Below are 14331 nucleotides of genomic sequence, written 5' to 3' on the forward strand. Positions count from 1 at the left end.
GAAAGCACCCAGTGACTTTGGAGGACAGTGGCCAGTGAGTGTGGGGCAGTGGTGAGAGAGAAGGTTCCAGAAGGAGACTGGAGCAGACCACACCACGTGAATGTGAATGAGCGTAAATGTTGCGTTATGGAGAGGAACTTCTAACAGGTTTCAAGCAGGGAAATGACAGTCACATTTACCTAAAACCTGTGTTGAAAGAATGAAGTAACAGAAAAGCTCTGTGGCCTTGGGGCAATTCTTCTGTCCCCAGGTGAGGCGCCAGGCCTCAGGCTTTCCTGAGTCCTCTGGGGAGGACTCCTCTGGGTCCTAATGGGACAAGGTTTAAAAGGGACTATACTGTGTTCTGGGGGGCAAAAGAGAGAAGGCACGGCAGGGATGTCCCGGCTAGTGGGTCACGTAATAAATGGGTAAAAATGCCACCTGGGCCCTTGCGGCGAGCCCTGTGGGAGCCAGAGTGAGTGAGCAGATGATGCCAAGACGTTACTTTCTCCCGCACTGCAAACTTGTCTTACTGGTACTCACTGTTTAGCCACTGAAATCTCTTCGGGGAGAATCAATACCGGCTCTGCATGTGTCTATTTATGCCGGATGTCAAGGAAGGGGAGACGAAGGGGAGACAGCACTACTCCCCCCAGCACTGTGCTTCGCCTCACACACGAAGAAACTAGAGGTACTCTTCCGGCTGGGCCATCTGACCCAGGGTCTGGGAAGAGCTGTAGGGGCCAGGCTAGGGGTCAGTGGGTCCTCAGAGGTCCTTAGAACAAGAGGCCTTGAGGGGAACAGGTAGACTCTGCTGTGAGGGAAGGGGGTGGGGAGCCCCTGGGCCATCCGTCCTGCCCCTCAGTGGCAACCCTGGAGAAAAGCACCCACCCATCACCCCCCAACCACCTGATTCTGTCAAGAGTTAGGCTGAAATACTTTTGGCGGCTGGTGCACGGGCCTCCTGGGCCTTAGAACCTGCCGAACTGCTGGCAACCCCAGTAGCCAGGTGGCATCTGACTGCTTTTAGTGTCCCCGTCCTGAGGATGTGAGGAGGCTGGCCACGGCCCGTCAGCTCGGGTGCCTGGTGTTTGTGCAGCACTGGACAAGAGGTGCCAGCTGATGGCTGGAGGTGTTCGGGCGCCTTCCCTGCCTCGCTCCACTCTGGCCACCGTCTCCGTGCAGGACGAGTGGACAGCGGTGGGACTGCTCTGCGCTGGAGCGGGAGGGGAGCGAGGGAGGGAAGTCAGGTGCCCAGGACACGGGAGCCCTGCAGAGAGGAGCACAGGCCAAGCTGGCTCCACCCCTTCTCTGCTGACGTCAGACCTCGAAATAGACAGATTGGGGAGCAGGAGTCTTTGCCGACACCCAGTAACCTTGGAGGTGGGGAGGGAGGGGAGACAAGGCATCAAGCTGGCTGATTAACAAGCTCTGTCCAACTGGGTATAAGAAACTGCACTCACACCCCCAGCCTCCTCCCTAGTTGATGGTAGGAGTGAAAAGCCTCTCTGTGGGGCTGGCATGGTGTGGGCTCTAAGAGGAAGCCAAGAGCACTGCCCGTAGGGACACAGGAGGGACCTGCTGGCCCTGGGTTAACAAGAAGGCACTAGCAAAGGGGCTCCTGGGGACACCCAGAGCCTGAGAACAGTCTGGTCAGAGAAGTGATGTTCTCTGTCTGCACTGAAGTGCATGAGGCATCAACTCCAGCAGGTTACCTGTGACGCCAGGCTGGACACCTGTGGACGTGGGGCCATTGTCTTCCACTGGAGGAGGCAAGGCACAGGGAGACCCTGACGGCTGCCTCCACAGCAGCAGCCTGGGGGCAGTTCTCTAAGGTAGACCAGAGCAGGCCTCTCCCCAGGAGACCGTTTACCATGGGGACAGGCCCTCAGCCAGCCGGATTTCTCAAAGGGGAGAGGACACAGATTTCTCCTCAGGACTGGTTGAAGGTACAGATTCCTGGACCTCGAAGCCTTAGCTCTGCTACATTGGGCCGGGGGTAGAACTCAGGAATGTATACTTTTAACAAGTACCTGAAGATGGTTCCTGGAACTAAACCTTGAAACACAGTTAAGGCTCATACTGCTGACCTGGGGGAAGGCAAAGAGCTGGACAGTGTTCCTAGGGGCCGTGTACCTCTTTCGTGGGTGGAGCACAACCTCCCTACAGCGGTGAGGGTTACACGTCACAGCCCCATCAGTCGGCACCCCGCACCCAGACCGGCAGTCTCTTCCCTCCTCTTGTCAAGGTTTCCAGAGAACGTCTCAATCTGCGGCTAGAGGAAGTCCTTCCCAGAGCCAAACTCATGATGCCCTGCTGCGCTCTGTGACCCTTCCTTCCAGATTCACGCTCACCACGAAGCATCTGCTCAGCAAAGCGCTCTGCAGCACCTCCCTTTGCACTTGAGGCTTATTAAAATGTACCTTGGTCTGCTCTCAGCTCATCCACGAGACAGCCTGAGCTCCTGCTAATTAATCAGATGTCATCATTAATATGCACCCTAATTGTTCAGCTCTCCTGATGCCCATCACGCTCGGGCCCCAGGCATCTCTGCCGGCTGCAAACCCTCTGGACTTCCTCGGCTCCTGCTTTCTCCTCTGGGCGGGCCTGCGGTCCGGAACACGTGCCCAAAGACATTTTGATTCTCAGCACAGTTTGCACGGCCAGCGCCGCCGGCTGGGATGCCAGCAACATGGAGGAGCGCAGTTATTACTTTAGAATAAGTGCTTTATTTAATTAAACAATTACTGCTGGGGCCCTGGGGCGCAATTTATAAAGACACCAGATTCTGCTCACAACAGACACCCTGAAACAGGGAGTGAGCATGCTCAGGGAGCAGCCAGAGCCCCACAAACCTCAGCAGGGCCCCCGAGAGTACCACGGGTCCTCAATGCAATGAAAGCATCAGACAGACATAGAACAAGAGGGGAAAACGGGTTGGCAGCTACGGTTCCCATCCTGGTTAACACAAAATATTTAAGAACATTCCACCTTCCTCTAAAACCACTTGGCAGGGGCTGTTGGGTTCTAGATGATTTTTTTGTTTTCCCCTGTACTTTTGGGGGAAATGAAAAGGAAGTGGGGAGGAGGGGAGCGGAAGATGTGAAATCAACCAGGATATTTTCTTCAAGAAAACAAAGTCACTTTTAGCTCTTTGCCCAGAAAGGGAAGGCTGGAAGCAGAGGGGATGTGGAGCATGGAGATGGCCTGGGCCGAACTGTTTGGGGTCAGCCTGGAGCAGCTTGAGGGCAATGGCTGAAAACGCACTCAGGTTGGTGGCAGGGTCGGCCCAGGACGCTTGTGAAGAGAGGAGCACCAGACATTGATCCCCACTTGTACCACTCATGGAGAAGGCGCGCTCAAGCCTCCAGCTTGGGCTGCCTGGGATCAGCGTGGAGTGTGGATAAAGCGGTCCTGAAAAAGCACAGTGCAGAAGGTCCTCAGCAGGGATGAGCACTCCCCACGGAGACCTATTTGGAAGTTTCCCAACCAAATTGGCCTGCGCAGGAGTGTGCGCCGTGGGTATACACTTAACAAGCCCCGCGAAGCTTCCCAGGCTGCATGTGTGTGCGAGGGCGTGTGCATCCCTGACTCTCTTGTAGGTGGGCTGCTCGCGTCCACCCCAACCCCACGTTACGTCTGCCTGCTTCCACACGAACCATGCTTTGGATTGCTGCACCTTTGCAGGTGAACACCTGGATACTACCTTTAGGAGAGAGAGGCTTCTAAAAGCTCTATTTATAAATACTTAGTGTTCATAGAATAACATTGTACACCCATTAGAAAAATTAAGCACTCAAAAGAAACCTGCAGCCAGTCCTGCAAACTAACAAACTTTGTAACAAATAATTACCCCCTAGTCTGTTTTATCCATTTGGACTTTCATACAGCAGGGTTTCTTAAGAGCTGAGCATGCTGGGGTGGGGGTGGCCAGGTGATGGCACACAAGATGATTTCCCCCATCCCAGGGCACCTCCCTGGCTGAACTGAGGAAGGGGGTAGTGCGGAAGGATGAGAATCCAGGCCGATTTATCTGAGATCTGCTCATGGGCCCAGGAGTCAAAACAGCTTGCCCTGCGCAAGTGGTGTTTATAAGCACGTACTAAGCACGTACTCGTGACTTGCCAGACAATGGATATGGGGGCAGGGACCTGGGACATTCTAACAGGGCAGAGAGATGCTCAAATTGCCATTGTGACGAGGGGGTCTGGGCTCAGGAGCTAGGATGTAAGTGCCCTCCACCCACCAGGTCAGAGTAGAGAATGCAGGACCCTGACCAATGGCAACAGGCAGCTTCTGAGACTTGGGGGAAGGACAGTTGGGGCTGTCCAGGAGAAACTAGTCCAAATTCCCATCACCTGGTATCTTTACTGGGAGCACGGGATTAAGCGTCACTATGCTGGTGTATCAGGTGTCGGCCATGGCAGACGCAGGATGTGGGGGTAATGGATGGCAGGCTTAACGCCAGCCGACACAACCCATGTCCCTGAGAGGCACAGTAAAAATAAAAACAATCTCTCAGAGAGCTGGAGGAGGAAGCTCAGCCCCAACACCCAAAGGTGCTGGGGGTGGGGTAGGGGGCAGTCGCCATGGCCCAGGGAGGTGCTACCCAGCTCTGCACCGAAAGGTGAGGGCTGGTCTAGAGCAATGCTGGGCAGCAGCTGGGCAGGCACTGGGGATGCACAGGAGGCTGTGCTCAGGCGGCGGGAGCAGCAGCAGCCGTGGGTGATGGGCGGGGGGCTGGGGGCTCATAGGGTCCCTTGGCAGGAGTTGGAGACAAACCACAGTGCTGGAGTGAGTGACAGAGCAATCTGAATTTCATTTAGAAAGGGCTGGGCTGGGGGATGGAAAGCACACCAAAAACCAAGAGGCCATTCCCGGGATGAAATATATAGACAGCTCCCTAGAGGAAAAAAAGAGAGAGAGAGAGAGAGAGAAAGAAAAACACAGGCCTGTCCCTGTATTATTGATTTCCTTGAAAAAGAGAGACAAGCTAATCCTTTCAAGTCAGTCACTTCAATGTGAGCACCGGTGCCTGTTTGAAGTCAGCACTCCCTCAACGTTACAGACCCAGCTCTTGTTTGGGTAGTGGGCCCACGCATTTTTGGGGCAACGGGCAGGAAGTCATTTGTCCTTGAGACCCAGGATCATGGATTGAAGGTGGAGGCTCAGCACCTGGGGGAGAGGCGCATGAGGACACTGCAACCAGCTGAAGACACCGCAGACCACCCCCACGCCAAGTTCCCGGCGTCGGCCAGGCACGGGTCCTGAGGGCTGCCCCGCCCACTGCACCTGCAGTGACTGCCCGGTACGACTGGCATCTTCTCACGAGGGGGGAGAGAGAGAGGCCAAGGAAAATGGACCTTTCTGAGCATCCAGAACGCGAGAAGGGGAGCTTGTGACAAGAAGCACATTGTGGGGAGGAAGGGGAAAAAAAAGACGGGCTTCCCTGGTAGGTCACCATCCTACAAAGGGCACACTTTGATGTTCCAGACCCCAGGAGCAAGCCCACGCAGCCAGGAAGCTCTCGGTCCATTACGGAGTCCCGACCCATGTACGTCAGACAGGAGGGCATGGTGGCCCAGAGAAGGGAAACTGCCATCAGGCCATTTGTGAGTTTAGGGCTCTGCTCTCCACTTCCAGATGGAGTCAGCCCACGAGCCCTCCATAGAGACAGCTCATTTGCCCTCTGGGGCCACACTTCCTAGCTAACTGCTGCTGCTTTCCACTCCAGGTTCCTGACGGTGGCAAATCCAGGAGCAGCGTCCATGCATGTCCTACTGGAATTGTGCTCTGGGGCAGCCGGCGGTGCCTCTGGAGGCGTGCAGCAGTGTTTCCGAGAGTCCCCACACCCTGTCAAGTCACTGTGGCTGCTAAACCTCGTTGTGTCACACTGTTTCCCTCCTTGCTGGTCCTGAAGGCCTCTAGGCCACCTCCTGCCCCAGAATTGGTAAGAATAAATATTCAAGTGATGGCAGCGGTGACCCACTTATTAGCAGATGCCAGAACCCCAGGGCACAGTGGCTGATGCTGAAAGAACACAGAAAGGGACTGTGGGAGGGACAGGAAACGACCTTGGGAAGACATGTCCAACTCCAGCGCCCCTTGAGTGGATGTGAGAAGTCCGCTCCACTATCTAGGAGCGAGGGGCAACAAGAAAGACAGCAAATCAGTCAAGCAGACAGGCAGGGTGTGTGGACACGGATCACTGAACGGACACCATCCTTGAGCAGTGTCGCCCCGCCTCTCTGCAAACATCAAGCTCTAAGGGCTGATGGCCGGCCACGACCCACTCCTTCTTTCTGGCCTTGCCAGCAGGACTGCCTGCAAGCCTAGCAAGTCTGTTACTGGGGTTGGAGGACCCAATGGGAAAGGAGAAAGTAAGTGGTAATGTGTTACACCCACGCAAAGCCGCCATAGGAAGAGTTGGTCAAGGCCTGGCGCAGTCATGCGGGCGCGCACTCCCCTCTCCACCTCCTTACAAAAAGGACATTTACCCGTTTTAGGAAGAGACCCTGGGGTTTTAAAAAAGGGACTCCATGCTGTTTTAAATGTTGCAGACGACAGAGACAAGTACTGCTGCGTGCGTAAGCCTGAGCCAAGATGGAATCAGAAAACCGGACTTCCTGGCAGAGGGAGAAACCGGACTCTCGGTGAAAGCCTAGGAAGACCCTTCCGATGTTAACGTGAGCCCGAATCGGATGGCCCTATACGTGTAGGAAGAGCCCAGCAGGCAGAACTCCCGAAACTCCCATGCAGCCCCCAACACACAACCTGCTTCTTCAAGGGGGTGCCCAGCAGAAGGTGGGCACCCCCTGCCAGGCACGTGCAGGCCGCCATCTCTCCCCCAGGCCACCCAGGCCCTGGAGGTGGATCTCACGGCTCCTGTGTCAAGGCAGGATGGCAAGCCAGGGTGACCTTGTCCTATCCCAAGGCAGCCCACGAGGGGCCCCCGCTCGATACCATCAGTTTGTGGCCTAGTCTCCAGGCAGGATGAGCTCCGCTCTGCCATCTGCGCTCCCGGCTCTGCTTGGCCGGCACCTGCTGGGCTGCCGGTGACCCAGCGGCATCTGTCCACCTGTAAGAGGCCGAGGCCGCTCCTGCAAACCGGGAGGAGCTCTCGGCCCTGGGAGAGTCCCACTATGGCCCCAGGGCTTCCCTCTGACACTCTACGGGGCGGCGGCAGTGACAGGGCCAGGCCCTGGGCAGGGGGTGTGAGGGACAGGCTGGGAAGTGCTGCTGGGACGAGGAAGTGAAAAAGTACTTGGCAGTGCCCTGGACTCCAGGGGATGGCGGCACACAACCTGCTTCCCAGACACTGGGGACAGTTGGATTCCTGGACGGAAATGATTTCCGTACAACCCTAGTACCACTTCACCCCTGGTCCGTGGCTCCTTCTCACGGCACAGGAGAGAGTGAAGTGCTCAATTCTGACTCTGTTTCCTAGCAAAGCCGGAGCTCTGCAGAAAGAATCCCGATATTCCCCAGCCTGGGGGCGAGGTTACTGGTTTGAAAGAGTTGGGGCACCCAACACTTTCCCACTGATCCTTCAAAGGAGCAGGAGAGGCGGGTGGTGGGGTTCTGAGAATCTAAGGCCAGCTGATAGCAAGTCCTGATGTTGATTCTCATGGGCTCTTGCCAGGGCCCAGGTCACTGAAGGCTCCAGCTGCAGTGGCTTGTGGGGACGGCCCTGGAAAGCACGTGTGACTCACGGGACCCCTGCTCCCAGTGCCCCGCTCTGTGGCTACTCCAAGGAAGGAGAGGGAGAGACTGACTCATATCAGCTGCGCTGGCAATCACAGGATGTGGACGGAGGTCGCAGGGTAGAGGGGAGGAGGAATTTTCCATTTGTTAAGGTCAAGGGCTTTGGGAGGTGACTGGTAGCCGCTGGGCGAAAGCTCCCTTCTTATCATGATGCTATGCACAGGCTGGCCTCTAGCTATACAGTTAATACCCCAAATATCCTCATTCTATGTGTGCATTTCAGTAGCGTTCCTGGGAAGATACAGAAAAGATTGTTTCCAGAGAACTTTCTGGAAATTAAACCACAAAATAAAAGCCTGTACCTTTATTTCCCAGAATGGACTGTCCCAAAATAGCAATGAAGAGATGGTTATTACAGGGCCCTTCCAAACATGCCGGCTGGGAAGGTGCATCATCTGCCTGAGACAGAGAGGTGGTTGTGCACGGGCTGGGGGTGCTTTAAAGCTGCCTGCTGCCTTGCCTCGCCTTTTGGTGAAGTCTCGCTGCCAGCAAAATCAGAAACCGCAGGTAGAAAGAGATGCAGTGGGAGTCTCTAGAAGGGACGAACAATCTTCTGAACGTGAATGACTGAGGGGTAGGGGGAGAAGTACAACCCTCCTCCTTAATGATCTGAAGAAGCCACCTGAGGGAATGAAGACATACGGTTGAGCCCCGTGGGTCAGATTCGGGAGGGGAAGATCCCTCACCTGCAACAGACAGCTCAGGACCAAGGAAGGAAACCTCCGAGTTTGCCAATCTGTCCCAGCTCCCTGACAGGGGGAGGCCTGTGGGTGGAAGCCCAGCGCCCAGCGTGGAGGGTCGGAAGGCACGGTTCTTCCGGAGCCACAGACCCTGGGAGCCACACGCAGAGTTGTAAAGTAACTCCTGAGACAATGTGGAGGTCTGTCTGCCTTACATTTCTCCAAGCCAGGCAGAAGAGCACATCTCAACAGAATACTTGCTGCGCCAAGCCCCCACCAGGGGCCCGGGAGGTGGGGGAGGGGGACAACCACCCATCGAGAACAAGGCTCTGCTTCTGCTCACCCTTCCCATCTCTGTAGCTTTCACAGGCCGGGTGGCAATCAGCCCTAGGAGTTATAAGTGCAGTATCTGCAAGATGAAGGCTTTCCTGAACGGCTCCTTCTGTTCCGTCAGGGAATTACTGAGATTCAGGGAGGGAGGCTCCCATCATGTGGAAGGTTTACAGGAATAAGTGAAGGAACAATTTAATAAAGCACTAATAATGTTTCTCGATAATTTATCAGGCGAATGGCAGCGGCCAATGTTCCTAGCACTCCGTATCTGTCTTGCTGTGGAGAGGTTGGGCCAGGCAGATTCAGCACAGACTCTAACAGCCTCTCCTGGAAAGACCCAGCTGCGGTCTGGTCCCTCTGGCAGGTGCCTCTGCCCTGGACATGCTCCTGTGTCTGTGCTGAGCCTCTTGGACCCCTGCCTCCACGTCCTCCTTCTGCCAGTTAGAGGTCCAGGTGGGTCGTTACACTCACTGATACTTTTGCTAATTTTATCAATGACAGTTTGTTGAAATGCTGAGAGGCTAAGAGGCCTCAGCTGTGCTGCCCTCCTGATCTCCCCCTCCCCCTCCCGGCTGGGGGAGGGGAAGTAGGGAACGGTGCCAGGGAATTAACTTGCTACCAAATTCCTACCAGACCTGCGGTGGGGAGATATGAGATACGATTCTACTAAAAGACAAGTTTCTAGTCATGGGTGAATGCGCGAGACAAAAACCAGACCATCCGACCACTCCGGCAATGCAGGAGAAGAAAACCAGTCTCTCCCCAAGCTTGGGCCACAGGCCGGCTTCAGTAGGTCCACAGGGTGGGGACTGGGAAGGCAAAACCACCATTCAGTGGCCCTGGGTTAACAAACTCAGAACCAGATACCAGCTGGCAGGGCCTGCCAAAACCTTTGCCAGGATGGGGGTAATTAAGTCAGGAGGCCAACTCCGCGAAAGGCTCGGCTCTCTCCCGAACCCTGCCTTCCCCTCCAAATCAGCTAAGTGGCCACGTGTCAAACTGTGTGTCACCTCGCACACCTAAATCTGTGTCAGGGTTAAGGAGGACCAAGAAGAGGCAGAGAATATTAATAGATGCTGCAAAAGGGTGAGGGAAGCATTTCTGAGTCCCGCCCACAAAGCAGGCAGAGATAAATAACGGCCTGTGGTTTCGTATCTTATTACCCAAGACCCGTCTGGCATGGTATCCAGCTCCAACCCGCCCCTCCTGCCCATGGCACAAAGCAGTCGAGAACAGCCTGGAGATTCATCTTCTTCCCCCACCTGCAGGGAGGAGGGGAGACAGCTGGGCTGATCCCTATCTGGAGAGCCTATTTGTGGTCGGGTCCAACCGAAGGGATGGCTCAGTCCTGCCTGCCCAGTCAGGAAGCCCGGCACCTCCCATATGCTCTTGGGCTGGCCAGCAGTAAGGTCAAAATGTGGCAAGTCTCCAGGAAATTCGTTCTGACGCTCTTAAAGAGCTGTGCTAAGAGCTATGCCCCTCAAACCCCGAGCTCAATTTACAAGAGTTCACAGCCAGGAGCTGGCAATGACCCGAATGCTAACTCCGAGCCACATGTGACCGGACACGTAGGCTATATTCTCAGTAACGTGACATGGTTTCTGCCCAGGACCATGGCCCCAGTAACTAGGCAGAGCGGGAAGCTGTGTAGACCCTCCTCTCTGCAGAGGGAGCTCGATCAGAGAATAAAGTTCAAATGCCCCAGGCCAGCCGGGGTGGGCAGAGGCCGAGGCGCCGAGGCGAGGCCACTCACCAAGTAGATGCGGTAGGCGTCCACGCGGCGCAGGGGCCCCCAGCACGGGTCCGTGTCATTGTGCTTGCTGTCGGCCTCCACACCACAGGACTCGTTGCCGGTGGCACTGCTGATAAAGAGAAGAGCGGCTCAGTGTGGCCCCCGCCTGGGAAGCAGACAGGATGGAACGTCCCACCACGGAGCCTCCACGCCCACCGAAGCTGCTCCCGGGCCGACCACCTCACTTGCCAGGAATCACAGTCTCCTGTCTCTGGGCAGGTGCCACCTACTCCTGCAGCAGCATTTCCCAGCAACTCGGGGGCCCCCGGTGGGGATCCCAGGCATCTTCCCAATGGGGCAAGGAGGGGGACAGCGGTGTTGAGCGGGCTTCCAAAGCACAGAGCACAGCCAGCTGAGGGATGCGCAGAAAAGGGCCTCGGGCCTCTCCATGCTTCAGATGCTGACACGTTGGCTGGGCCTTGTGCTTCTACCAAAAAATACCTTGACTGGCCGAGGAAGGCTGTTCGACTACAGCCAGTGTGTGTGTGTGTGTGGGGGGGGGGGTTGAGGGGGCCACTCACCAGGTCACCTGCATGAGGGAGAAGGGCACGGCGGCAGCGTAGATGGCCAAATCCCCATACAGGTAAATGATGATGCAGAAATAGAACAAGTTGACCCCCACTGAAAGGAACAGAGTCACTGTCAGGGAGCCACAGGGGCGCCTGTGTTCCTTCCTGACAGTCAGGTCTCTACCTCTTCCACACCATTCCTTTCTCCAGGCTGTTTACTTTCTACAAAAAGAAAATAACTAAGTCCCGTGGCTTGTTCTGGCTGGCTACACTGTGATGTGGCAGGAGACACGGCTGCCTGTGATGTCACGGTCACCTCAGAGAGGCTAAGTGGGGCTGCGGGCCTCAGAGGCTCTGAATCCGGGCAGGTGCAGGGCTGGCTGGGGAGGATCAGAGGGGCCTTCACGCTTGGGACAGGCTGCCAGGCAGGAGGAGGAGAGAGGCCCTGAGTCAGGAGCCTGAGCCTGAGTGTGTCTGGACCAGCCAAACACAGGACTCTATGAGAAAGGCTGGTACTAAGGACCTGAAAAGCAAAGAGAACAAAAAAACAGTCCAGCTTCTGAAGCTAAAATCAAGAGGGTAAAAAGCCCCTGATTTCCAAAGACCAAGTGCCTCATTCAGAGTCTGACTGATCACCAAGCCCCAGGGATGGGAAGGGGTGGCCAGGGGTGCTGGTGACAGAAGGGGCAGCAGGAGGGGGCGTGCAAGATGAGCTCACGGTCAGAATGTTTGCCAGGGAGGATGCTTCCCTTGGAAGGTGCACGTGGAAGCTCCCTCTGCAGCGGCAGACCTTGCTCCCTTCTCCCTCCGGTGGGGCCTGAACCAGGAGATGGAGACGCAGCTTCCAGCCCTAGTGTCACTGATCTCGCTTCCTGGCCGTAGCAAGTCCCTGACCATCTCCCATCCTGTACAGTGAGAATTCCACCTGTGCTAAATTCCATATGTGATTCCAGCTTTAAAGACCAGGTGTAACAGCTCTGAAAAAAGCATCCAGGCCCTACAACCTCAGGGTCATGGCCGCAGACAGCCAGTCCAAACTCCCGTTCAGACTGACTGCTCGTGTTTGATGTCACGGGTCTCAAGCTCCCGGTTTCTCTGAGAACAGAAAGAAAAATGAAGTGACAGCTCCCCTCTAATGCTGGTGGCTCAGAAGAGCCTCTAGGATCCCCAAGGGGAAAGCCAGGGACATGTTCCTCCTGGGCTATTTGAGGGCAGCTCTGCTCTGAGGAGTCGGGGGGAAAAAAGACTAGGAAAATACAGTCCTTGCAAGAACCCCAGAGGGCCTCAGAAAGCATCGATGTCCAAGCTCAGTGGCCCCTGGGGTCTGGCTGCCACTCACACCCCAGGCCCCAGGTACAGCCTGTGCCTCAGCTTGTCTTTCTGCTCTGATGCCAATGCTCTCTGCAGAGGCACTGTCCCCTCCCCACTCACCCTCTCCTCCACTCATCTGTGGACTGCAGTTTCAGCTGTTTATAAACTGCCATTGGCCCTCCCTCATCAATAAACTTCATTACTAGACACAAAACGGGAGGATCAATGAGCTTCCTGAGAAGACAGTAATGACGAGGCCTGGCATTGCTAGTCACAAGAAGTGAGTCTGGACCCCAAGGGGGTTTGTTGTGGAGGGTGACAGTCCTTCCGACAGGGAAGAGAATGACCCTTGAATTAGAAATAGGGCAGAGCAGTGGGTTTCACCTGGGAGGGACTTTGCCTCGCCACCCCCACCAGGGATTATCTGACAATGTCTGAGGATGTTTTGGTTGTCATGACTCGGAGGTGCTATGGCACCTAGTGGGTGGAAGCCAAGGATGTTGCTCAGCCTCCCACAACGCACAGGATGGGCCCCAAGACAAAGAATGAGCCAGCTCGGATGTCAACAGTGCCGAGCGTGGGAAACCCTAAGCAGAGGAGAAGGCGTCCCCTGAGCATGAGGCTGCTCTCGTCTGAGTGTGCTCCTTTCCTATTAGATCTGGATGAACTAGAAGTCTAGTCCGTGAGGGGACGGGGAAAAAAACAAAAACAAAAAACACATGGGTTCCCAGAATTGTTAAAGAAGTCGGAGTGGACTGTAAAACATGCTAATCAGAAAGGAGTTTCAAAGGCGTTATGTCCTCTCTCCAAATGTATGTCTTCTTTCCAAAGCCCGCATTTGGAGGGGGACTGCGTGCGGTTGCCAGGAGGACATGTTCACACTCTTCATCTAATGAGATGGGAGAGATAGAAACAATAGAGGAAAAGCACAGAGCGGGCTGCACACAACCAATCTGGTTTTCATGGATTCTGGAACCCTCTGTGAAGCTGGTAGCGAGGCAATCTTTGGCTGATGATCATAATCTTCCGGACTGGACAGTCAAATCACACCACCAATGAAAAACCGAATGCTTAATGTCCTGAGAAGCAGTCAAGAAGACTGGTTTCTATGATCCCCCAGGCTCCAAGTTACTGCAGCCACATTCAAGACTAGAAAGAGCCAGTGGAGATGCCACCCCTGCAAACAGGGGCTGTGACAAAGGGGCAGAAAATCTCCCAAAGAGAAAATCCTTACAGAGAAGAGAATTTATTGAGATCTGTCTGTCTATGAAGGGGAAATGGGCAGGTTTGGGCACCAAAAAGCCAAGCTCTTAAACAGCTCATCTTCCTAAAGAACAACATTTGCCATGGAGGTACACAGTGTTGTCACTGAACATCTGAGCTGGGGCAGGGGGATCCTCTCGGCTGCAGGCAATCCCACTACAGAGCAGGCAGGGTGGAGAGGGCTCATAGACAAGAGTCCCAGACAGCAACCCGTGCGTGGACTCCTTGCGCCCTCTGCTGGCCACCAGGGCGTTGGGGGGGCGGACGGAAAACGAGAGAGAGGTACATACACACAGGCGTGTGCACAGTGTATCCTACCACCATCATAGGTATCTGCCCTGCGTTGTCCTAGACTGAACAGTCCAGAAGAAAAGAGAGACAAGTCAGAAGCAATCAAGCAAGAGGCACAAAGCTACCAGCCGGCTCCACTGGCTTCCTTGGAAAGCTGCTTAGGATTCCTGACCTCCACCAGCAGGAGGAACCAAGTAGCTGCTTCTCTCTTCCCAGCGCTGATGAACGGGGAGGGATCCAGGAACACAATGTGAACGCTTCAGGCCTCTCAGCAAGGCGGCTGCTCAAATGTGCTGGGAGCTGGCCGACAGTCTGCTCCTCTGCATCGCCTGCCCCATCCCTAGCTGTCAAGGTCTGTCGGAAAGTACCCCCCCTTTGCCCTCACCCCACCTTGAGAAAGAACTTATAC

At 55.2% G+C, this 14331-nt stretch overlaps 2 protein-coding genes across 4 annotated transcripts in view; both read right to left on the reverse strand.

Annotated features, from left to right (window-relative positions):
* Positions 1–14331, reverse strand: part of TMEM104 (transmembrane protein 104) — a 54627-nt gene that overhangs the window by 27729 nt on the left and 12567 nt on the right. For 2 of the 3 annotated variants that reach the window (XM_025859755.2, XM_073886181.1), the window contains 2 exons: positions 11070–11169; positions 10510–10618 (listed from right to left, as the gene is read on the reverse strand). In XM_025859755.2, coding sequence (XP_025715540.1) covers positions 10510–10618; positions 11070–11169 — 209 coding nt within the window. The remainder of the gene's footprint in view (positions 1–10509; positions 10619–11069; positions 11170–14331) is intronic. The other variant, XM_073886180.1, reaches the window with a different exon arrangement.
* LOC141371339 (uncharacterized) lies at positions 11176–14319 on the reverse strand. Its single transcript, XM_073886182.1, has one exon. It carries the CDS (start codon positions 12350–12352, stop codon positions 11690–11692), a length of 663 nt encoding a protein of 220 aa, XP_073742283.1. The 5' UTR covers positions 12353–14319; the 3' UTR covers positions 11176–11689.

This window comes from Callorhinus ursinus, unplaced genomic scaffold, assembly GCF_003265705.2.
Source record: "Callorhinus ursinus isolate GAN/ISIS: 27379988/994484 unplaced genomic scaffold, GSC_fseal_2.0 scaffold68, whole genome shotgun sequence".
Taxonomy (NCBI): domain Eukaryota; kingdom Metazoa; phylum Chordata; class Mammalia; order Carnivora; family Otariidae; genus Callorhinus; species Callorhinus ursinus.